Here is a 24,570-nt window from a genome sequence, read left to right as displayed (position 1 = left end):
ATTTTCACAATTCCATTATGCTTTAAAGTGGCATGTGACATGTCAAACTAGGGGGGTTTCATGATTCTGAATCCATTGCAAGCGTTAGTTTTGCACGAAAAACACTCCTTTGGCTAGTAAAAACGGCCATAGCTGTCATCACAAATGTGAGTGCCATGGCCGGAGTGTTTTTCGTGCAAAATGAATGGTTGCAATGGATTAAGAATTATGAAAACCCCCTAATTTGACACATCACATGCTACTTAAAGCATTAAGACATTTTGAAAATGTTGCCTTATATAGGTTGTCAGTGGTACCCCAGTTTATTATGCTAAGTATGAAAATTGAGCATTCGAACAAGAACCTAGAATCAGTCTACTAGTACTAGTACACTTAACTAGTATATACACTATCAAAATAATAATCATCTGGTTCGGCATAAAACAGATTGGCCACATAAGTAACATTTTCACTCCACAACAGGTATTTTATTTTATTTTTTATTCCACTTAATTTTAAAATGGTAGTCAACCTTGCCCACAATTGGAGTCATATCAGACGACTGACATCACAGGCTGGCCACATCGAGCCCATGTGGACAGTGTGTGAGGCCATGTGATCTTGTGTTTTTAGTTCAACCAAGTTGTGGACAGTGGATTACTCCACGATAGAGTGCAATAAGGGGGGGAAAGTAACATAGTTATTCACCTCAACCCTTACAATAAATCATCAGCATTGTAAGCAGACATAATAGTTTTGTTTATGCAGAAAGAAATGATCAACCTTTTTTGGCAAACACCAATGCCATAAAATGTGCATCATCAAGGTATTAAATAATAGTCCCATCATACACCCACCACATTCAATATTAGGAGACTATTGTTTTTTCTTCACTACATGACCACAGTCATATTTGCCTCTGACCACAGTCAGTTTGACACCTGGAAGGTCCTGTGTCCTGCCACCCTCCACCAGCACCACGTTGTGCTCCTGTAGGTTGTGTCCCTCGCCAGGAATGAAGACAACTGCTTCCTTCCCGTTAGACAGACGAACTCGGGCACATTTACGATTGGCTGAGTTTGGTTTCTTGGGTTTCCGGATCATGGTCTTCAAAACCACTGCCTTTAGTTGAGGACGACCGAATGTAGCACCGACTTTTTTAGGTGGTGATTTGGGTTTCCCTTGACGGTGCATTTGGTTCAGAGTCGCCATTGTTCTGATAAGGCATGGTCCTGTCCATGTGGAGGACGACTGGGACACTGCAGAGATGTACAACACATAAGTATCAAATTAGAAAGTGGTATAGCTTTTGTAAACTGCTTTTATAGCTGCTCAGAGTCAGGTGACTTTGAGGGCTAAGGAAGTGTCTTGCTCAGGAGGTGGAAGTAACGCCGTTCCGATTCCCAGACAACCTCTCTAACCACCCACATTTAGTTTGTAAATTTAGCAAAAACTAAAGGATATGCAAGAAACATACTAGACTTTTTTAAGACAGGATGATACGTAATATAAAACTAGTAAATGCAACAGCTTGTTTTAGATCTACAGTATCTGTTGGTTTAAGCACCAGACAGGGTGCAACACATATTGATTGAATTTCACTATTGTAAATTGGACTAGATATCCAATTGTGTCCCAAACATCCTATAACGTTAATCTCACTTAAGACCTATTCTATTGTATCGTTTTTCCACAAATTTCATTGTGCGTTAATGCAGCAAAAACAGCCCATAGTGCAAGCTCACATGCAATGCGTGGTGAGCTTTATTTTCTCTACCTAGCAGCCTAGGGAACTCCTTTGTAATATTTTGTCCTTGACACTTGCCCTTTGAGTGTCACAAATTGGAAGATTCAAACACTGTGCACCAGGCACGTTTAAATACTTAATGTTTTGATGAATTGAACAAGGTGGACCCTGTTGTAGCCGCAATTTGCAACTCTAGATTTTTTTATAATGGGATGAATCTAGAGTTGCAACAAGCTCCATCCACTTCCTATTCATCATTTTTGGTTTGTGATCTGCTTGTCTTAAATGACGTTAAACTCACCAACATTGCAGCTGTAGTCCAAGCTTGAATTATCCTCTTTCGATCTGCCGAACTTGTTTTTCATAAAAATCCACCGTAGAGATGTTATGAGCTACTTTCTGTCAAGACATCCTCTGCAAGTGATTATTTTTTTAAGTGTTGCAGTTTGGAAGCTCTCGTTTCTGTTAACGGGTCGCGCTGCTGCCTCCTGCATTATGTGCAAATTTGAAACAGGTTGAACGCAGGGCCGTTCATAGCCCCTTTCGGGACCCTACATAAAGCTTTTCTGAACTTTTGATGAGTTTTATGTTGGGTCCCTGGTCATAACTATATTTTCGTATGGGAATTCCGGAACGCGGAAGTAAAAATGCTCTCTAAGATTGAATCTGCGCCGTGTGACGGTCTTTTTTTGCTTGAGTTATTCTGAATTCGGGAACTTTAACTACCTATACATCCCGCTGCGAATATCTCCTGTGGCGCGGAAGCCGTTAAATATCGTCACAGAGCGCGGACAGGCGCTAAACATGTTGTTTATGTTTAAGAATGGCTGCGTACCAGGTGGCATGGTAGTGGTGCAACAGGACCCCATGGACTGGGTCGAACAAAATGTCAGAAACTTCAGTACCATTGGGTTCTGCTTGGAGGGCTAGGCCGTTCAGTGACATACGACGAGTGCTTCCAAACTCCAGCACTTGCTAATCACTTGCAGAAGATGTCTTGACAGAAAGTAGCTCATAACATCTCTACGGTGGATTTTTATGAAAAACAAGCTTGGCAGATTGAAAGAGGATAATTCAACCTTGTACTACAGCTGCAATGTTGGTGAGTTTAACGTCGTTTAAGACAATCAGATCGCAAACCAAAAATGATGAATAGGAAGTGGATGGAGCTTGTTGCAACTCTAGATTCAACCCATTGTAAAAAAATCTAGAGTTGCAAATTGCGGCTAACCCTGTTGTAAACAAGTGTAATGCTTAATTGGGTCGTCCACTCACAGTTAACAGTCTTTGTATTGAGTCTGTGCTTGAAATGTACTGTAATTCTGCAAACTGTTAATAAATATTTCAATCAATCAATCATGACCTGATACTGTCTTGCTGCAACAATATTGTTCTGCAATGCATAACTAAATCAATTGTGATTGAATTTCACGAGTGATACATTTGTACAAGAATATTGAATTTTAAAGCAGTTTGTTCCTCGACTTATGCCAATCAAACATAACCACAGATCCTTACATCCAACAATCTACTATAGTACCATCTAATACTTGCCTTGTAAAAGTGATGCCAACATTGGTCTAAAATTAAAACTCCACAAAGACATCGTCCCTGCAACACAAAAACAAATTATGAAGTGCAGACTTTGTAATATTGCCATATTGGATAAATAACAGTTATATAACGTCATTTAACGTATATGAATTGTCGATGCTGATTGCTGATTAGCTTGGTGTTTGAAGCAATCAAAGCTAACTGTCCTTGCAAGGTAACATAAACTTGACTTAAGTTATATGCTATGGTGGTTTGTCAGTTATCCTACCTGCTTGTATAATCCTCTGTATAATGCTGCGGTTGTACACTAATTACGGTATGCGTATAGCTAATTGGCTATAACAATAAAGGATTTTCTTATCAACATTGAGCTATTCTTCACATGCTAGTGGGGTTAGCTAGAGCTCAGACTGGCCTGGAAATATTTAAACTGCTTCCGGATTGAAACGCACATTTTTCACCTATTCATTCAAATACACTGCTGCCCCCTAGAGGAAAAATCTTAAAGCCGAATGAAGATGACCACATAAGATGACACCCCCCTGACACGCACTTTTTCCTCCGAGGTGGAAAGCCACTAGCCAGCCTGGTGAGGCGAGGTTACACACGCTCGCACTCCATGGATGAGCTCTCTATCCACGCGTATGCAGTAACGCCTACATTGAGACACACACACACACACACACACACACACACACACACACACACACACACACACACACACACACACACACACACACACGTTTCATTGCAATACCGATAACTAGGAACTGAAAGTAAGTAAGTATATAGTACGGCAGATAACCAAACCTATTGTGCATTTTATGACTAAAGCATGAAACTTTCAGCATATCATCTACACACCTAAAGGTTTGATTTCAGACGTGGAACCACTTTCTGACTGACCTCTGGTGACCTTGAGGGGTCATTGACCTCAGCATAGCAGATATTCACTTTTCAAATGCACATGGCCCACCCATCTGACCACTTAATCACGTAACGTTTTATAACATGTCAGCTAACAATTCAGTCACATGCACATGCTTTAAGCCAAGGTTCTCATTGAATTTATGCACACTGCTGCCATCTTGCCAGCAAGGTGGTAACTATAGGTGCAATTTCCCACGGCCCATATTCATCCAAATAGAAAAGTCCTATCAAATTGTATTAAACAATGTCACATTGCAGCTGTACGAAAAGCTTGAATTATCTCTTTCTATCTGCAAATTTATCTATTTGCAGGTGATTTTTTTTGAGCGGTCCAACCACTCCATTACTTTCCATGAATTGGGATCCTTCATATTCAATTAATGTGAACATTTAATGACATATAAATATACAGTAGGCCTATATGCAAAAACATCATATAAACGATTAGAAATGAAAAATATGTACAGTAAAGTCAAGGGGGAGGGGACTTTGACTTTTTACAGTCTGTGGCCAGTTTCCATGAAGTGCTCTTTGGTTTCACATCATGTAGGCCTACTGTCTGCACTCTGCAATCATTAATTGCCAGATCGCCAACACAAGGTGAGTTTATAATTTACATAACATTATTGACCTTGAACATCAAGGTTCTTTGGTTTCTGCACAGTCATGTACTCCCCCCCCCCCCCCCCCCCAGCATTTTCATATTACCATGTTAATACAAGTGTAAGCTGTTCTTGTTTCCTGTTTTTTTCTCTAGTCTAGTCACCATGCACAAGTGTGTGTGTGTGTGTGTGTGTGTGTGTGTGTGTGTGTGTGTGTGTGTGTGTGTGTGTGTGTGTGTGTGTGTGTGTGCGTGCGCGCGCGCGCATGCGTGCATGCTTGCGTGCGTGCGTGTAGGGGCCACTGCGAAAGCCCTGTCACCCCAAGTTTGCTTATTGGCCCTGTGGGGTTCCAGTTGGTTGGCAGTGCTTGAGGGCTTGATCAGAGAGGTAGCAGGGGGCCTGATTGTTGAGTGCTAAGTATGTGATGGTGAGTATTTTGAAGTCAATTCTGTACTTGACTGAGAGCCAGTGGAGTTGACGGAGGACAGGTGTGATGTGGTCCCTGGATCGGGTTCTGGTGAGCAGGCGGCCATCAGGATCCCACTCTAACCGGCCTCTGCTACAGTGGGATCCTGATCAATGGACCCTCCAGGTACCCATGTGCCCCCAGTTGCTCATAGGTACCTGGGGCACCTGGGGTAGGAATTTCAAAAGTATAGAGTCAATACACTGTCACATAAGATGCCCATTTTTCATGGGCACCACCAACGTCCCAATGGTGGGTAGCACCATTTGTGTGTGTGTGTGTGTGTGTGTGTGTGTGTGTGTGTGTGTGTGTGTGTGTGTGTGTGTGTGTGTGTGTGTGTCATGATCGTGTTCAAAATCTGTGTTTTATTTTAACATCAGATGACATTTTTAAACCAAAAGAAATTGGCTGAAAAAGGGTCTGACAATACATTGTCAAAACTCTAAATAATGTAATAATGAGTTAATAATCATACATTTCGCAAACTAAATGTAATATATGAGACCTTGAGCGATATGTTCAAGCAACTAGATTTATTTGACATAATAAAAGATCACTACCACATACAGTATCTGATAAGAATTGATATGACTGTATGTTAGCCATGCACCCGTGTCCAAAGTCTTGTCCTTGAAAAATCTTATCTTCCTGAGAACTAGAAGACTATAAGTATAGCAGATAACAAGCTTCAAGTGTGCATGCATACACATCTAAGGATTGTCAAGCACTGATTGACTTAGAGACTTCAAGATGCAGTTTGAGTTGTGCATGGTGATCATCACAGCAGCACTTTGTGTAACTAGTAAACCTGTACCTGTGAACAGGATTCATAACAAGTTACTCTTGATCTCCTTTGATGGTTTCAGATGGAATTATGACCAGGATGTGGATACACCACACTTTGACCAACTTGTCAGGGATGGAGTGAAGGCAAAATATATCACACCTCCGATGCTCACCATGACCTCGCCATCGCATTTCACCACCATAACCGGTAAGGATTGCTGCATTAGGTTTCTATTCAGAAGGTTCAAATGCAACTGGGACATCAGGAATTCTGAACCTGAACCCTGTTTCCCCAATTCCATAAAAACTTTGACTGCTTGCTTGTGATAGGTATAGTTACCGTTGGGATAAATTGTGATTTAGATAGCATGTTATTTTAGTCCGGCAGATGGATGAGGTGGACGGGTGGGAAATTTGGTATATAGTCTTTTTTATTGGCCTAAAATATTGTCTATATAGTATATATACATTAATGAATCCACTTGTTGACCAGCTGTCGGTATTGGGCAATCTTTTTATAGGGGGTTCTTGTGACCCTACCATTAACATCCTATGGCAGGCAAACATGTCAAACTTTCCTTATGCTTTAAGTAGCATGTGACATGTCAAACTAGGGGGTTTTCATGATTCTGAATCAAGCATTAGTTTTGTACAAAAAACACTCCTTGGGCTAAAAACGGCCATAGACTAATGTGATGAGATGAGAAGTGGCTAGGCTGTTTTTAGTCCAAGGAATGTATTTTGTGCAAAACTAATGCTTGGAATGCATTCAGAATCATGAAAACCCCCAGTTTGACATGTCACATGCATAAGGGAAGTTTGACATTTTTGCCTGCCATAGGATGTTAATGGTAGGGTCACAAGAAACCCCTATAACCCCTATATAACCCCAATGTTTTTTCTCGGCTTGATTACTGCAATGCAGGACTGCCTAAGAAAACAAGTTAACAACTGACAGATTACAACTTGTCCAAAATGCAGCAGCCAGAGTTTTAACTAGAACTAAGATGAGAGAACATATTACTCCAGTTTTGGCATCACTGCACTGGCTTCCGGTTGTTTTTAGGATTGATTTTAAAATTATTTTACTTGTCTATAAAGCTCTCAATGGTCTCGCACCTTCCTACCTACATGACTGCCTGCCTAAATATGTCCCAAACCGCCCCCTAAGGTCTTCCACTGCTGGCCTGCTCGCTTTGCCTAAAAAAATGGCAACTAAAAAATATGGGGAAGCTGCTTTTTGCTTCTACGGGCCGTCGGCATGGAACAAGCTCCCACTGTACCTTCGTCAGGCAGCCTCTGTAGACATTTTTAAAGCTCAGCTCAAGACCCACTTCTACAACATTGCTTTTCATTGATCTTTTTTTTTTTTTTTTTTGTCATTCATGTCCTCACTGTATTGCATTACTGCTTGTTTTTTGTCGTTGCCTTGCTTTTCTTTTATTCTCCATTAAGCACTTTGAGCTGCATTTCATGTCATGAAAGTTTTATTATTATTATTATTATTATTATTATAAAAATGGCCCAATACCGACAGCAAGTGGATTCATGAATGTATGTATATAGACAATATATATACCAAATGTCCCACTTTAAACAAAAGAAGCCTGCTGGACTGATGATCCTAGATTACTATTTCTATGCATTTGATGTGCATCCTCATGTTTTCCTTGCTTACTGTAAATCGCTCTGGATAAAGAGCGTCTGCTAAATGCCTAAATTGTAAATTGATCATATGTTGAAATAACATAGTTAGTTATTGAGAGTTTGGGCCATTGTTGTTTAATGACAGTCTAATTAATGAAGCCTGTCACTGAGGAACAATGGAATCCACCCTGAATTTATGCAGACAAAGTAGCGCTTTGAAACAAACCATGACCATCCTGAATGACTGTAGTCGATGGGCCCCATTTACACTGGCAGCCGAATCTGGCCTGAATCAGATCTGTGTCACATCATGATTAAAATCGGATTTGTTTAAATAAGTCTAAATGCAGACAGGTCACATACAAGTCACATTATTTAAACAAATCAGATTCCAATCTGGATGTGGCACAGATCTGATTCTACTATAGTTGGCTGCCAGTGTAAATGTGACAGATCCGATCTAGTCACTTGCAAATGCAGTGTGAATGGTCGGGCCAAAAGAACAGATTTGAGGAAAGAAATCAGATTTGACTGGATGTGTGGGTGGCTCGATTTAGGCTGCAGTCTAAATCGAGACACCCTAAATGGGGCCCAAGATAGTAAGGTTAAGGACAAACCTCTCCATGTGTAAACCTAGGAGTCTAATCAGTAATGGTGAACAGATAATTGATTTCCTCATGCGTTTGTGTCTGTCTATCATGTTGTTCCACCGTCTCAGGCATGCTGGCTTACTCAGTCAATCTGTTTTGCCTTCTACCTCCCTAAATTCACAGGAAGATGGGTTGAGGACCATGGCGTTGTTCACAATATGATGTATAATGTCACAACTAATCTCAAGGTCCCCCACAAGGCCACTCTAAAAAGGTCTGAGTGGTGGGACAATGGAGTTCAGCCATTATGGATCACAGCCCAAAACCAAGTGAGTCATTAACAATTTAACAATTGCAGTCATATAATGAACTAAATGAGGAGAGCAGTGCTTCTCAGACAGAAACATTTGTTATCAGTGGTGCTGCTAGGAATTCGTTTGAGGCAAGTGGCCAAAAATGTAATCCCACCCCAACTGGTAGTGCTGTAGTCAAGAGAGCAGGGGTATCATTGGGGTTTTAGGGACATATTTGTGCAGATTAATCAGATTTCAGGCATGCGTTATTCAATCTCAATCATTCCTTTTAGAAAAAAATGGCAGATAGCCGAAAATGGCATGATCTACAACAGATCTAGAACAGCTATTTTGCACTATTTTTTAAATCAATTTTTTTATGAAATGATATGGCTCTGCAAAAGAGCCATATCATGATAGACCCAACATGATGGCGGTTATAGTCATAGCCCAAATCCTAGCTTGACACGTGGACAACTTCCTTCTTTGTACTTTTATGCAAGAAGAATGATTCCAATTCAAATGGTTCACTTTTCTTCTCAGGGTCTGAAGACTGCATCGTTCTTCTTCCCAGGAGGAGGGGCCAACTACAGTGGCCAGTCAGTCAACAGATCTCTGGTGGAAGAACAGGGACACCCAGATGACAATGAGACAGAGTGGAGAGAAAACATAGACACTGTCATGAACTGGTTCTCACAAGAGGAATTTGATTTTGTGACTCTGTACTTTGGAGAACCTGACAATGTGGGCCATGCTAAAGGACCAGACCACCCTGACAGAAAAACGATCATCAGTCAAATTGATCGTACCATTGGCTATCTGAGGGAGGCCATCAATCACCATAATTTGTCCAGCAGTCTGAATGTGATCATTTCGTCTGACCATGGCATGACCACTGTTAAAAAGAGACCACTGGTAGATGAGATCATTCTCAATAAATACGTAGATTTAATCAGGCTCAATAGTTTTGAGATCCTTGACTATGGTGGCTTTGGAATTCTAACACCAAGACGAGGAAAAGAGCAAGAGGTATTTGATGCTTTATCCAAAGCACCCAACCTGACTGTTTACAAGAAAGAAGAACTTCCTGAGAGTTTCCATCTTGCCAAAAATGTTCGAATTCAGCCAATTATGATCATCGCTGATCTGGGGTTCAACTTAAACTCTGTAAGTATTTGTGTGTACATGTTTCATTATGAAATGTATTTTGTTCAATTTTTGCCATTTATCAGGAAATGGTCTCATTGTGTACGAATACTAGCAAAAGTTGTGAATAGACATGTATGGTACAGTATTGACAGTATTTTAAAATGTTTGACTGTAAAACATTAAACAAATAACTGACTTTTAAGAAGAAGTAGGCCTATAACCTAAGTTTAAAAAGACATGACAAAGTATTTATGACATTCATTCACCCAAGCTGATATGTATCATTTTGTTTTTTACAATAAATCTGAACAGAGATTTCTGGTGTATGTAAATAAAGGAGATCATGGCTACCATAATGGAGAGATGGACATGAAGACCATCTTCAGAGCTTTTGGACCCGATTTCAAGAAGAACTATCTGTCAGAGCCATTTGACAGTATCCACATCTACCCTCTGATGTGCAAGCTCCTGAAGATAAACCCAGCTCCTAACAATGGTTCCCTTGACTTCACAGAGGCGATGCTGGCTGGTTTTAACGGTACCCCCCTCCTACACCTAAATCTACTGCAAATGTATGAGACACAACTCTCATGGATTAATGTGCACAATTTGTTATTCAAGCCACAGTCAAGTGGAGACAATTGCACATAAACCCGGGTTTCCACGGCCATGTCATTAGTAAAGAATACAATAATTTGAACCATGTACTGCAGTGCTCTCTCCTCTAGGATAGGAGTGTAACAAAACTGCTTACACACAAAAGTATACAGATATTGTATGCTTCATTTTGTTCTACAGGAACTACACCGTCACCACCCACAGTGGCTCCAACAACTGCAGTGTCTACAACAGCTACATCAGGTAAACTGACTGACAAAAGAACAGCGAATAGAATACAGTATAGCGTTCCAACTCACTCATGAAAATGTATTTTCTGTTTATTAAAGACTAGAGCTGGAGAGATGGAAGTTAATGCCATATTTAACAATATCAGTGAAATGTTTTATATGATAGTTTGCTTATCTCACCCCAGGTGCAAATGTCAGAAGAGGCCAGATATCCCTTGGACTGCTGACATCAGCCGTTTACTACATTCTAAGTTTCTAACACTCATATAATTCAGCCATGTAAAAGATATAGACAACTAATATATATATATATATATACACAACACAACCATGTATATATATATAAAAGCTGGTTGTTGTGTAAGCCTTGCCGAGCCATACGACTCATAGGGCAGGACTGGGAGCCTATCTCCTGTTTCTGTAGTGTGAGGCAGCTTGATGTGCATGTACACCCCTTGGACATGACGCTTGTATGTTGCAGGGACTTACCCCAATCCAACCCTTGATGAAGAACTTGTGTCATTTTGTGCAAAGCGGACAAAAACGCCTTACAGAGTTCAACGACAACAAAATAAGTTCCAGTGATCCCTTTATGTGTACAAAGCACACAAAACCAGAAAAGTGCACCCCATGACTGTCAGTCATGGCATGCATACGTTTTATCTCAAGCCTTCTGAAGTCTGACCTGGTGGAGATAATAAAAAACAGAAATATGCTGTTAGCATCTTTCTACATATATTTAGCAGACATATTTTGCTGCAGTAACGGCTTCAAGTATATTAGCAATGTACTTTATGTTTGTGAGTGATAATGTGGTTAATGGTTGCTTTAGACTGTGTAATGGTTTCTTTCTTGCCACCCACCCGTACAGCCCGTTTTATGCAGAGCTCTTGATATTGACACCTTCTTGCACAGACACTGGACTTTGAAGGACGGCCCTTTAGTCAGTCCCAGCCTGGGTGGTGTGATCTGTGATGCAGCTTCCACTTCTTAATTATTGATCCAACAATACACACTGTGTTATCCAAACACTTTATTTTACACATTTTGTACCCCTTTCTTTATACATTTGCATTACTTTATTACTAACATCTATAGAATGGTGTTTAGACTTCATTTACACACCCTTTGATATGCACAGTCTGAGCAATAATTGAATAATTAAACAGTGGCTTCATAAAAAAAAAAAAAAAAGGGTACACACTACACAGGTTACAGGTTGCAAATGGTAAGGCAATTGTATGCTGTGTATGTAAAGAATTGTATTTCATTTGTGCAATCATGGAGGTTCCAGAGTACTGTATGTTCTGCATAGTTATTATGCAAACTACAAATATTTTCAAACTTAAAACCATGTAATCTCAAAATGTAGAGATTCTGGCCCAGGCCAGCCTAGCGGTCCGGGCACCTGACCCCCACGACCTTTGCTGCGTGTGACAGTCAAGTGGAGACAATTGCACATAAACCCGGGTTTCCACGGCCATGTCATTAGTAAAGAATACAATAATTTGAACCATGTACTGCAGTGCGCTCTGCCCTAGGATAGGAGTGTAACAAAACTGCTTACACACAAAAGTATACAGATATTGTATGCTTCATTTTTTCTACAGGAACTACACCGTCACCACCCACAGTGGCTCCAACAACTGCAGTGTCTACAACAGCTACATCAGGTAAACTGACTGACAAAAGAACAGCGAATAGAATACAGTATAGCGTTCCAACTCACTCATGAAAATGTATTTTCTGTTTATTAAAGACTAGAGCTGGAGAGATGGAAGTTAATGCCATATTTAACAATATCAGTGAAATGTTTTATATGATAGTTTGCTTATCTCACCCCAGGTGCAAATGGCAGAAGAGGCCAGATATCCCTTGGACTGCTGACATCAGCCGTTTACTACATTCTAAGTTTCTAACACTCATATAATTCAGCCATGTAAAAGATATAGACAACTAATATATATATATATATATACACAACACAACCATGTATATATATATAAAAGCTGGTTGTTGTGTAAGCCTTGCCGAGCCATACGACTCATAGGGCAGGACTGGGAGCCTATCTCCTGTTTCTGTAGTGTGAGGCAGCTTGATGTGCATGTACACCCCTTGGACATGACGCTTGTATGTTGCAGGGACTTACCCCAATCCAACCCTTGATGAAGAACTTGTGTCATTTTGTGCAAAGCGGACAAAAACGCCTTACAGAGTTCAACGACAACAAAATAAGTTCCAGTGATCCCTTTATGTGTACAAAGCACACAAAACCAGAAAAGTGCACCCCATGACTGTCAGTCATGGCATGCATACGTTTTATCTCAAGCCTTCTGAAGTCTGACCTGGTGGAGATAATAAAAAACAGAAATATGCTGTTAGCATCTTTCTACATATATTTAGCAGACATATTTTGCTGCAGTAACGGTTTCAAGTATATTAGCAATGTACTTTATGTTTGTGAGTGATAATGTGGTTAATGGTTGCTTTAGACTGTGTAATGGTTTCTTTCTTGCCACCCACCCGTACAGCCCGTTTTATGCAGAGCTCTTGATATTGACACCTTCTTGCACAGACACTGGACTTTGAAGGACGGCCCTTTAGTCAGTCCCAGCCTGGGTGTTGTGATCTGTGATGCAGCTTCCACTTCTTAATTATTGATCCAACAATACACACTGTGTTATCCAAACACTTTATTTTACACATTTTGTACCCCTTTCTTTATACATTTGCATTACTTTATTACTAACATCTATAGAATGGTGTTTAGACTTCATTTACACACCCTTTGATATGCACAGTCTGAGCAATAATTGAATAATTAAACAGTGGCTTCATAAAAATAGGTACACACTACACAGGTTACAGGTTGCAAATGGTAAGGCAATTGTATGCTGTGTGTGTAAAGAATTGTATTTCATTTGTGCAATCATGGAGGTTCCAGAGTACTGTATGTTCTGCATAGTTATTATGCAAACTACAAATATTTTCAAACTTAAAACCATGTAATCTCAAAATGTAGAGATTCTGGCCCAGGCCAGCCTAGCGGTCCGGGCACCTGACCCCCACGACCTTTGCTGCGTGTCCCCCCCCCCCCCCCCCCCATCATCTCTCTTCCCGTTTCCTGTCAACTTACTGTACACCTATCAATAAAGGAAAAAATGTTTTTAAATACAATGTCACAGAACACAAATTCAATAGTAATTCAGAAATTTGGAGAATAGGTCAAGGCTCTTAAGACATTGGCACTGAAGGAATTACAAACAAATACGTACCTAGTTGACTGTCAATCTAGCAGTGGAAGACTGAATGATCATTATGGAAAAACAAAATAAAAATAAAAATAAATAAAGATCATTCTGACAGCTCTGGTGAACACAAAGTCAGATGAAACTGGAATACATGGTTTGGTTATCTGCAAATTGACATACTAAAGTTAGTAAAGCACTATTGTAGACAAAATATTCAACCATCTTCAACGCAATGTTTTTTTGTCAGGCAACAGATTTTTTGTTACGTTTTCTTCAATTACTTTAATAGCAGAACATAATTTCTACTGCTGGCTTCAAGTAGTCTGTAGTAAGGGGTAGACATCCATTTTTGGATTACCTCATTTATCACTACTGTACATAACCTCAATGTGCACAGTGGAAAAAAACAAACCACGAAAACAAAAACAATGACTTTATGCAAACTAATACAGATATATATATATATATATATATATATACACACACTTAAGCCTATGGCATGTGGTGAATGTAAAATGTATATACCGTAGGCCTGCAAAAACACACAGTATTTAATGTTCATTCTTACCATTCACAAGCTCAGTTATACTGCTTCTATTTGCTAAATAAATTAGAATGCTTTACATACTAGACACAGACTATTGTAAACATCATTAATCAAGTAGCATAAAAATCAATTATGCAGAATAAATACAGTATTTCACCGGAAACCATCAATAGAAGTACAGGTTGCTACTTCACAGAGCCAACTAGACATGGGTGATAGTACTCTACCCGTGACCCAAAACAGAAATTTGATGTTTCACCATACTAGTGAAAATAGCAGATTTCTTAGATTTTTCTTGTATTTCTTCATGAAATTACTGACATAATTCATCTGCATAATTCATGAAAATGTTTGCTTTTCTGGGAATGTTTTTTTTTAAATGTTTTGGAATAATAATAAACTAAATGTAGGAAACAAAAAAACATGTTCACACAAATGGGTGGAGACCCACTGTTTGGGAAATAGTGCTCTACACCAAATAGAAGCAGTGGGTCCTAAAGTCTAGAGTCTAGACAATGGCTTTAAATTGATTACATAAGCCACAGAATTGTACATGAATTAATTTCTCGTATTTCTTTTTATTTTTTACCATTATACAGTATTACATTTGTTTAAAAAAACTTTACTAAGATAACTATTCATGGGTTTGAACTCTACTACATAAAATTAGGCCATTAGTAATTATAACTATTTATTTTATCACCTGGCTTTGAATCAATATCACTGTATGTATTATGTTAACATTATTGATTGTGCATAATTTTAGATGCTGGGAAATGTAATAACGTGATACAGGCACCATCAACATATCCTACAGTCAAGGCCAACTGGTGACAATCGAAACTAAGGCAAATACTCAGAGTTCTGGGCAAGTTTTACAGTTTAACCTTACGTTTTATTTTAGATCACAAACACAGTGACATTTGCTTTATCCAGCACAATATACTATAACAAATGTCCCCACTGAGTATTTCTTAGCTTGGAGGCACTTAAGAGACTAGAGACTAGACACTAGACACCATTTTCAGTTGCACCATAAACTGTAATACAACTGCGTGAAACCGATGTTGTCATAATGTAAAGCTGAGCAACAGTGTGTCCCTTACTTCAAATATGATCCACACGTTGTGAGAACTGTCAGACAGCGTTTATTGATGCTGTAGGAAGTAACTATGGTGACAGTGGCTTTGACATTTCAGTTGGCCACTATAGGCAATAAAGTGAAGTACAGCAGCACAAGAATGAACATCTGCTCACTCGCGCACACACACACACACACACACACACACACACACACACACACACACACACACACACACACACACACACACACACACGCACACACGCGCGCGCGCACACACACACACATCACAAAACATACACACATGAATTCATCACAAAACATTAAATCAGCATAACGGATTAAATAAAAACACAGCCTAACATGTGTTTGGACCATTTGGAGAGGCCTTATTTTTTTTTATATAAAATATAAAACAAATTCAATTAAAATAACTTCAGGTGCATTACAAAACATCATCAAAAGTCTGTCAGGTACTTATAAGATCAGGTACTGGAAGAGAGATATGGGGATTGTTGGACTCCTCTTTGAGCCTATTTAGGTACCTTTGACTAGAGGGCAGGCACAGCAATGGTTCAGCACTTAGTGGAAAATCAGCACATTAATACAGCACTTCTGATGAAGCGAATGACTCTGTTGATTTCTATAGGTAGATAATTAGAGTCAGCCTGTAAAAATAGTCATTGCCAGGACCATGATGCTAAAAAATGACACCTCCATCTGAATGACCTGGAGCGATCTCTTCTAAAAGTGACCTCCATCTTTACTCCCAAGATGCTCTCACAGAGTTGTCAGCATGTTTCACCATAAAACGATGAGAAAATAAAAGTATCACCTTTCTCAAGACTAACAATAGGACAGGTACCGTGGAGAGACCAAAGCTGTGGGGGTCCGACCTCCACCATTCACCCAGCGACACCTGTCACCTCCGTTTTCAAAGTGCCAGTGACAGTGCTTCTCGGTGTTAGGGGAGAGACAGTGGCTCATAAGGAGGTCTCTGCATCCACGACTTTCTGTGCCTCTTCGTCTTCTACAATTATCCGGACACTCGACACCTTCTCCTGGCTGGGGAAACAAAATGGTGTTTTTGTTGTTATCGCAATGCATTAACCCCCACTATCAAATATATCGTCTCTATAGGGTGGAAGCCCCATATGTCCAAAACTTTTACTTTTGAGGATTCAAATTAAAAAACAGGACAAATAGCAGATCGACAAGCTCAAAGCGTGTCACTTTGCGTTGCCTTTCGAGCTTGTAGATCTGCCCGACAAGCTTTCAAATAACCGTTGTAGTAGAAGGTAATGGTGCTCTCACTATGCTAAATGTCATGAAACAATAGAAGCACCATTGATTAGCAGTAGAATCTCACTAAATGTGAGCACACACACACACACACACACACAAAAAAGGAGAGCCAGTGGGAATCGTGGGAGGGGAGGTTGTCATAGCTACCTTGGACAAGGTTTCAGAGCTTTGGCACATTCAGAGTTCATGGCGCCAGCTTTCCACATTCCCATTTTAGCCATTTCGTCTGAAATGTTTACTACAGAAGGGTCAGCACTGCAGGGAAGAAATACACAACGTATTATTTCCGATTCACACACACACACACACACACACACACACACACACACACACACACACACACACACACACACACACACACACACACACACACACACACACACACACACACACACACACACACACACACACACACACACACACACACACACACACACAGAGCAAGGATGGGCTGATTTGAAAACACTGGTGTGCAATTCTACATTATTATTATTATATCATGGATGATGGATCCCGACAACAGGGTTGACCTCAACTAGGTGAAAGAGAACTTAGTGAAGCTCAAAGCAAATGAATATAAGAAAGTTAAATGCACGCACGCTGAGGAGACGAATAGAGACGAGTCTCCCCTGTTGCCCCTCTGGCTCTGTGCAGGTATTGAAATCTCAACTTTGATGCAGCGCATTTGACTGTTTAGAATGGAAGAATGCTGAGACGCTCGTCTCCATAGACTTTGAAACTCAACACACGCTGCTGGTGTGAATAATTGGATGTTACTCAGTGATCTGCAGTGTAGCCCCAAGCTAGCTTTTAAGAAAGATACCACAGTGCCAACTGGGCAGTGGGCACACTCCACCTCCAACTGGGCAGTGGGCACACTCCACCTCCAACTGGGCAGTGGGCACACTCCACCTCCAACTGGGCAGTGGGCACACTCCACCTCCAACTGGGCAGTGGGCACACTCCACCTCCACTGGGCAGTGGGCACACTCCACCTCCAACTGGGCAGTGGGCACACTCCACCTCCAACTGGGCAGTGGGCACACTCCACCTCCAACTGGGCAGTGGGCACACTCCACCTCCAACTGGGCAGTGGGCACACTCCACCTCCAACTGGGCAGTGGGCACACTCCACCTCCAACTGGGCAGTGGGCACACTCCACCTCCAACTGGGCAGTGGGCACACTCCACCTCCAACTGGGCAGTGGGCACACTCCACCTCCAACTGGGCAGTGGGCACACTCCACCTCCAACTGGGCAGTGGGCACACTCCACCTCCAACTGGGCAGTGGGCACACTCCACCTCCAACTGGGCAGTGGGCACACTCCACCTCCAACTGGGCAGTGGGCACACTCCACCTCCAACTGGGCAGTGGGCACACTCCACCTCCAACTGGGCAGTGGGCACACTCCACCTCCAACTGGGCAGTGGGCACACTCCACCTCCAACTGGGCAGTGGGCACACTCCACCTCCAACTGGGCAGTGGGCACACTCCACCTCCAACTGGGCAGTGGGCACACTCCACCTCCAACTGGGCAGTGGGCACACTCCACCTCCAACTGGGCAGTGGGCACACTCCACCTCCAACTGGGCAGTGGGCACACTCCACCTCCAACTGGGCAGTGGGCACACTCCACCTCCAACTGGGCAGTGGGCACACTCCACCTCCAACTTACCATTTAAAGATACCACAGTGCCAACTGGGCAGTGGGCACACTCCACCTCCAACTGGGCAGTGGGCACACTCCACCTCCAACTGGGCAGTGGGCACACTCCACCTCCAACTTAAAGATACCACAGTGCCAACTGGGCAGTGGGCACACTCCACCTCCAACTTACCATTTAAAGATACCACAGAGCCAACTGGGCAGTGGGCACACTCCACCTCCAACTTACCATTTTTTGTAAGGGTGGTCAACTACATCCACCTCATCCAGCATGTGCTGCACCTCCTGAGCACACACACACACACACACACACACACACACACACACACACACACACACACACACACACACACACACACACACACACACACACACACACACACACACACACACACACACACACACACACACACACACACACACACACACACACACACGAAATGTAATTGTCTGTGTGTCACTCTGTCCACCAGAGGGTGCTGCAACTCAACTATGCACAACTTTATGCCATAAATGTGTCCATAATATTGGGCATTGGGCAATAAAGGAGAAAGATAAAAAAAAACAATAGCAGAGTCTGTAGATCAGGTAGCTCTATTCACTACAACACTATACAAGTATATAGGGTTACTGAATTTGTCACCATCAGTCACAACTTTCCTGGAGTGCAAACAAATCACAATGTATTTTCAGCAACACCCAACTGATTATAGTGGAGCATTTATGTAAGAGCAGTGTATCCTGTAGGGGTAACTGCATCAAAAAATCTATTTTAATTTCAAGAATTGAAGTATCTCGAAATGAAAACGGCAACATATCGTATCGTTTGACTTTGTAGCATATCGTTTTGCAATGTAAATAATCGTTATCGAATCGTATTCTTGTGAGTTGTATTTAGCAATTTGAAGAGAAACAATTAAGAGAGGGTAATTACTTTTTCATTCAATATCGCTACACTCAGCCTATTGATAAATGTGTGTTCATGTCAAGGTACGGGTCCCTATGTGTTCAATTATAATGCATTTGCCAGAGAATCACTATGTTTACTTATTTATATCCATATTCATGAATTTTCCCTTTAAAAAACCTGCCCTATCCACATGTTTCACACAGATTTAATTTCATTGCTAAATAGCTACTGTATCGATTTTAAAACATTGTATCGTATCGCCAGGAATGAACTGATATTGACCATGTATTGTATCGTCAACCATATATCACGATGCGTATCATATCGCTGTTAAAATGTATTGTTACACCCCTAGTATCCTGATATAATGATGAGATTCATGAGCTTGGAACCATTCAATATAACTATATTCAATGTGTGTGGGTGGTGATATGGAACATGCCTCCTTCTCTTTCTTCTTCTTGTCAAGCTCCTTCTTCTTCTTGCTCTCAGGCATCAAGTCGTCCAGCCAGCTCAGCTCTCTCTTGGTGAAGAAGAAATCCAAAAGTTTCCGGATAAACACCAGAGCCAGTACCTACACGCAACCAAGGAGATGTGCACTGTCAGAGCAAAGTCTAGATAAACACCAGAGCCAGTACCTACACTCAACCAAGGAGATGTGCACTGTCTGTCAGAGCCAAGTCTAGATAAACACCAGAGCCAGTACTGCCATACCCAACTTTAGCCACTCATCATCATGTTATGAACTCAATGGATGGGTGAACCAACTATAAGGCAAACTAAAGGACCTGGAACCTCCTTGAGGGGGTTTCAGGGGTATCAGGGCTACATGATTGACAGTTATTCTGTAACTCAGAGAGTGTACAAATGGAAGCAAATGGTTCTACAAAAGCTCCATTTGATTCCATTGGTACACACCGTTATGGGGGTTCGTGGCCTACTACTGCAAACCAAAACGGGGCTTCTTGAAATGAAAAGGTTTGAGAATCAATGCCTTAAGGTACGTTCAGATTTGAATGGTTAGAGCGGCGCGATTACATACAAAGTCAATGCAAAGACTAGAATTGCACGAACGGGCGCGACGCGAACTGGCGCGGTACAAATGGTACCAACCCGAACCCGAGCTTTAGGCCATGGATGAAGGTGTGTGTGTGTGTGCATGCATGCATGCATGCTGTACCATCATGGGGAAGATGACGGCTGCAGCTGAGGCCTTGGTGACCCACAGCAGGATAAGACAGGTCAGCTGGACTACTGTGAAGACGTGGACCTTCCATAGAGGGACGTAGCGGAGGTAGATCAAGTCTGTCTGGTGTTTGGCTGGCATAGCAAACAGCTTGATACGGTCAAACAGCTAAAAGGGCAGACAAAACAGCAAAAAATAATACAAACTGTAAGACACAACACACACAGTATACTGTACAGTGAATGTAGACGATTTCACAAAAAAAGACACACACACACACACACACACACACACGCACCTGGATTCCTTTGAGTGAGGAGGCTCCCATGTACAGGAACACACCGTAGAGTACCGGCATAGGGATAAACTAGACAGAGAAGGAAATATAATTATTGTTTGATATGGAAGCCAGCGACATGAAGATGCAAAGATGCATCCAACGTTTGTAGCTGCTGCAAAAGCTACAACAGCTACAAATGCACTGTGTAGCTTTGCATCTTTGTATCTTTTGCATCTGCTCGTATGAACGCAGCATTAGACAGGAGTGTCGGTCACCTTCAAGACAGAGGTCATGAACACAGAGCAGCCCATCAGGATGAAGATGAGGAGGCCGGTGACTCTCTGCTCTCTGATGCCCAGGAATTTGGGCTGCTCGCCCGGCGCCGCACACTCCGACTCCAGCTTCAAACTGTTGACGTGGGAGATGGAGAGCACGGTGGCCGCTACGAACCATGGCAGACCCATGATGGAGCACACACCCAGCATCAAGGCCACCACCAGGAGGTCCAGATGGTAGCCACAGCCTTTCTATTGGGAGTGGATGGAACAGGGTTACCCATCAACGTTCATTTTTGAGTGGTGCACTTTGCTCCAATGACTGGCTTCGTATGTCCCTATGTGTCCATGTGCCCATGTATGTCTGTTTGGGGTATGAACAGCAATACTGGCACTGGGTGACCTAAAGTGGCACTGTTGAGCAGCCCACAGGCCCATTCACACTGAGCACTATAACTATAACAATAAAAGTTAAGTATAACTAACAATAAAATTGTACCCTACAGTACAGTATAGTTGCATGGTTTGCACTGCAGTGCTCAGTTCATATTAAATATGAAACCATTTTTGTGGTACATAAAATGGCAAAGTTAAACATACATTTGCATACTTATCTTACATCATCTACAGCAGGAAAGTTAATGGGAAGTGAAATTACATTATTTTTAATTCAACGCAATCATCAGTGAATGAATAGTTCAGTGGTTATGTACGACGATGTTCATTAGTAATTGATCTTCTTAAAGGGATTGTGACATTAAAAAAAAGGTTTTGGAATTGTTCTTATTTTCTTTAGATTTTCTAATCTCAATTGCACCCAAAAAACATGAACTTTTAACATTCAGCAGATCTTCTGTGATCTGGGGTTTTCTGGCTCAAACAGGTGCTCTGATTTGCCGGCAGTAAGTGATGTAAGACCCTGCAAATCCCATATATGTCAATAGGATTTGCCAGCAGATGTCACTGTTTTCACTGTGTTGCCTGTTTTCATTGTAGCTCAAAAGGCTTCCAAACCCCAAAGAAAACTTCAGACCACATAAAATCCACTGAATGTTCAAAGTTCAGGTTTTTTGGGTGTAATTGAGGTCATAAAACCTAAAAGAAAAAAGAAAAATAAATGAAAATGAATGTCATAAAACCTTTAACTTTGAACAAAAAAAATGCACTATAGGCCTACATCATATTGAGTTAGAGATATAATATAGCATTTCATTTTGATACAGTGTATAGTCATTGCAGACAGAGAGAGAGAGACACACACAGACAGACACAGAGAGAGAGAGAGAGAGAGAGAGAGAGTAGAGCAGCCACTTGGGAATGGGCTCTATGCACACAAAATAACTCTTCCTACTTCTGGGCCGCTTCCCTACTTGTTGTTACCAATGATACTAATTAAGATTCTGTTCCATTTAGTGTACTGTGGCCCTCAAACCTTTAAATTGCAAGGACTCTGAAAGTGTACATATGGAACCAAATAGAACAACAACAAAAAACAGGACAGTGCCTTACGCGTTTTCCTCCACTGTTGGTTGTGTGAATGTGTGAACTGTGAATGGGAGAATGGAAAGTACACTGCACACTGGATAGTTACCATTTAACTATTTGCCATAGTGAATCCAGGCATTATAAGCATACCCAGTAATATCCACAGTGTTCACTATGTTGCTGAGATTGTTCAACTGGATTTAACAGTGTAGTACTCTATCTCTATCATTAGCAGCTTCATGTACGTACAAGTGAGCACTGCTCTGACCTTGAGTTTGTTCTCCTTCCTGTTGATGATGACAGCGGTGATCTGCTGGTCCATGAAGATGAGGATGGTGCAGAGCAGGGCAGGGATGGCCGCTGCCAGCAGGGTCCACCAGGGGTTGGGACCCAGCGGGGAGATCAGCCAGCCACGGTTCTTTGACGTGGGCTAGAAGGAATGTATAATAAAGATTAGACTGAGGGCATCACCTCATAATATACATGAATGTTTTCACGAGGGGGTTTCCAGGAATGGAAACCTTATGAACTGGGAGCCAGTAACCTGCTTTGTCAATATTATGAGGGCTACCTTGAACCATGAGCAAAGGTTATCTGGCGCGCACACGCACGCACACAATAAGGTGAATGGAGTACAGTCGCTTTGACTCTTTCAAACATTTTGTGAAACTTGTCCACTAATACCTCAAAGCGGGCTGGTACGTTGAGTTTGGGAGAGGGAATGCCCACCAGGTAGTCCAGCACAACCATGATGAGGATGGTCAGAAACACGGCAAAGTCACTGATGGCAGAGCGGACCTGGAGGCACAGACAGCAAACATTGGGAATGGATATATTCTAGCTACCTCTCAGATTTTTCAACCCCCTCAGCACATTTGCCATTTAGCGTTTATTCGTTCATACAGAAAGAGGCATGTTCCCTTCATCGCCTTCTGATTGCTGCTCACACCAATTAAAAAAATTGTGTTGGCCTACAAGACAACCAGTCACCTTGAATGGTTACCCCCAGGACATGGACTGTGCCACAGATTGAATGGTTACCCCCAGGACATGGACTGTGCCACAGATTGAATGGTTACCCCCAGGACATCGACTGTGCCACAGACTTCTAGTATTTTCTGGTCATGTTGGCAGGGCCGGTTTATGTGTGTCCATTTACTCTGTTGTTTGGTGAAGAGCGCTTGCGCTCACGCTTACACGGCTTACTGCGATCTCATACTTTTTGAAGTCACTCATGAACATCAGCTAAATAACTAGAAAATGTTAAACAAATAATGAATTTAATTATGTTTTTTAAATAAGCCAGGACACTGCTTTGACCTCCATATCACACTTATCTAATAACAGCTAAAACATTCAAACATTGAACAAAAACACAGACCTTGGTGGGGAAGTAGCGTTTGGTCTTAAACTGCTTGAGGAAGGAGGAGAGGAAGAAGGTGGTGAAGAAGAGGATAACAGACCAAAAGAGAACATCAGGGATGTAAGGACCTTCAGGGCCACAAGCTGGTCCCAAAAACTCTCCATGTAGACTTTTACACTCCTACAATACACAGGGAGAAAGGCAGGGAGTTTTGAGACCGAGAGAGATCAATCATTCAATTTGTGGTGGTTATTATGATAGGAAAGCAAATAAATAAATATAAATTACATATCACCATACATAGCGTAGAATATAGCTCAACATGCTTTACAAGCAGCACATGGACAGATACACACATACAAAGATGACCGAATAATATATAAAAATCACTAAATTTATGGCTCCATATTTATTTCCCCCATGGCCTCTATCCATAGGAGGGTGCCAAACACAGGGGAAAACATATGTAGTCACGTTCAATTCAAAACATATCCGTATTCTGCAGAGAGTTCATGTTATACCTCAACACCCAACTGATTCCAGGATATATCATCAGTGTTGTTCCCGATCTGGTGGGCCGCAGCCGTAGCATTGGCTGGCGCAGAACACACGCACCTGGGACAAAGT

At 41.6% G+C, this 24,570-nt stretch overlaps 3 protein-coding genes across 6 annotated transcripts in view; 1 reads left to right on the top strand and 2 right to left on the bottom strand.

Moving 5' to 3' along the window:
• Nucleotides 1–465: 465 nt before the first annotated feature.
• Nucleotides 466–3,689, bottom strand: LOC310856393 (small ribosomal subunit protein uS12m-like). The gene is made up of 3 exons (XM_083761799.1): nucleotides 3,549–3,689; nucleotides 3,281–3,337; nucleotides 466–1,238 (listed from the first exon to the last, which is right to left on the bottom strand). Exons 2-3 carry the CDS (start codon nucleotides 3,330–3,332, stop codon nucleotides 856–858), a joined length of 435 nt encoding a protein of 144 aa, XP_083617925.1. The 5' UTR covers nucleotides 3,333–3,337; nucleotides 3,549–3,689; the 3' UTR covers nucleotides 466–855.
• A 2,339-nt stretch (nucleotides 3,690–6,028) lies between these two features.
• On the top strand, nucleotides 6,029–12,757 carry LOC310856681 (ectonucleotide pyrophosphatase/phosphodiesterase family member 7; the record flags this gene model as incomplete). The annotated part of the gene is made up of 7 exons (XM_083762152.1): nucleotides 6,029–6,272; nucleotides 8,485–8,630; nucleotides 9,138–9,761; nucleotides 10,056–10,315; nucleotides 10,542–10,604; nucleotides 12,202–12,264; nucleotides 12,733–12,757. The coding sequence occupies 7 exons, from the start codon at nucleotides 6,029–6,031 to the stop codon at nucleotides 12,755–12,757; spliced, it is 1,425 nt and encodes a 474-aa protein (XP_083618278.1).
• Nucleotides 12,758–13,706: 949 nt separating this feature from the next.
• The window catches only part of LOC310856291 (sodium bicarbonate cotransporter 3-like), a 50,482-nt gene continuing 39,618 nt past the window's right edge, over nucleotides 13,707–24,570 (bottom strand). For all 4 annotated transcript variants that reach the window (XM_083761617.1, XM_083761619.1, XM_083761616.1 and 1 more), the window contains 11 exons: nucleotides 24,465–24,558; nucleotides 23,962–24,123; nucleotides 23,265–23,378; nucleotides 22,849–23,010; nucleotides 21,096–21,347; nucleotides 20,839–20,907; nucleotides 20,535–20,708; nucleotides 19,797–19,928; nucleotides 18,674–18,729; nucleotides 16,923–17,030; nucleotides 13,707–16,535 (listed from right to left, as the gene is read on the bottom strand). In XM_083761617.1, the coding sequence (XP_083617743.1) occupies nucleotides 16,454–16,535; nucleotides 16,923–17,030; nucleotides 18,674–18,729; nucleotides 19,797–19,928; nucleotides 20,535–20,708; nucleotides 20,839–20,907; nucleotides 21,096–21,347; nucleotides 22,849–23,010; nucleotides 23,265–23,378; nucleotides 23,962–24,123; nucleotides 24,465–24,558 (1,405 nt within the window). In that variant the 3' untranslated portion in view covers nucleotides 13,707–16,453. The remainder of the gene's footprint in view (nucleotides 16,536–16,922; nucleotides 17,031–18,673; nucleotides 18,730–19,796; nucleotides 19,929–20,534; nucleotides 20,709–20,838; nucleotides 20,908–21,095; nucleotides 21,348–22,848; nucleotides 23,011–23,264; nucleotides 23,379–23,961; nucleotides 24,124–24,464; nucleotides 24,559–24,570) is intronic.

Source organism: Protomyctophum parallelum, assembly GCF_964188405.1.
Source record: "Protomyctophum parallelum genome assembly, chromosome: 3".
Classification (NCBI taxonomy): domain Eukaryota; kingdom Metazoa; phylum Chordata; class Actinopteri; order Myctophiformes; family Myctophidae; genus Protomyctophum; species Protomyctophum parallelum.
The sequence above is the reverse complement of the archived record's forward strand: the minus strand, read 5'-3'. Positions and strand labels throughout refer to the sequence as shown.

Excerpts from the sequence above, each read along its gene's own strand:
- LOC310856393 (XM_083761799.1), bottom strand. The coding sequence starts at position 3,332 with ATGTCTTTGTGGAGTTTTAATTTTAGACCAATGTTGGCATCACTTTTA. Across the intron at positions 1,239-3,280 it reads GTTGGCATCACTTTTACAAG|TGTCCCAGTCGTCCTCCACA; the intron begins GCAAGTATTAGA and ends ACATCTCTGCAG.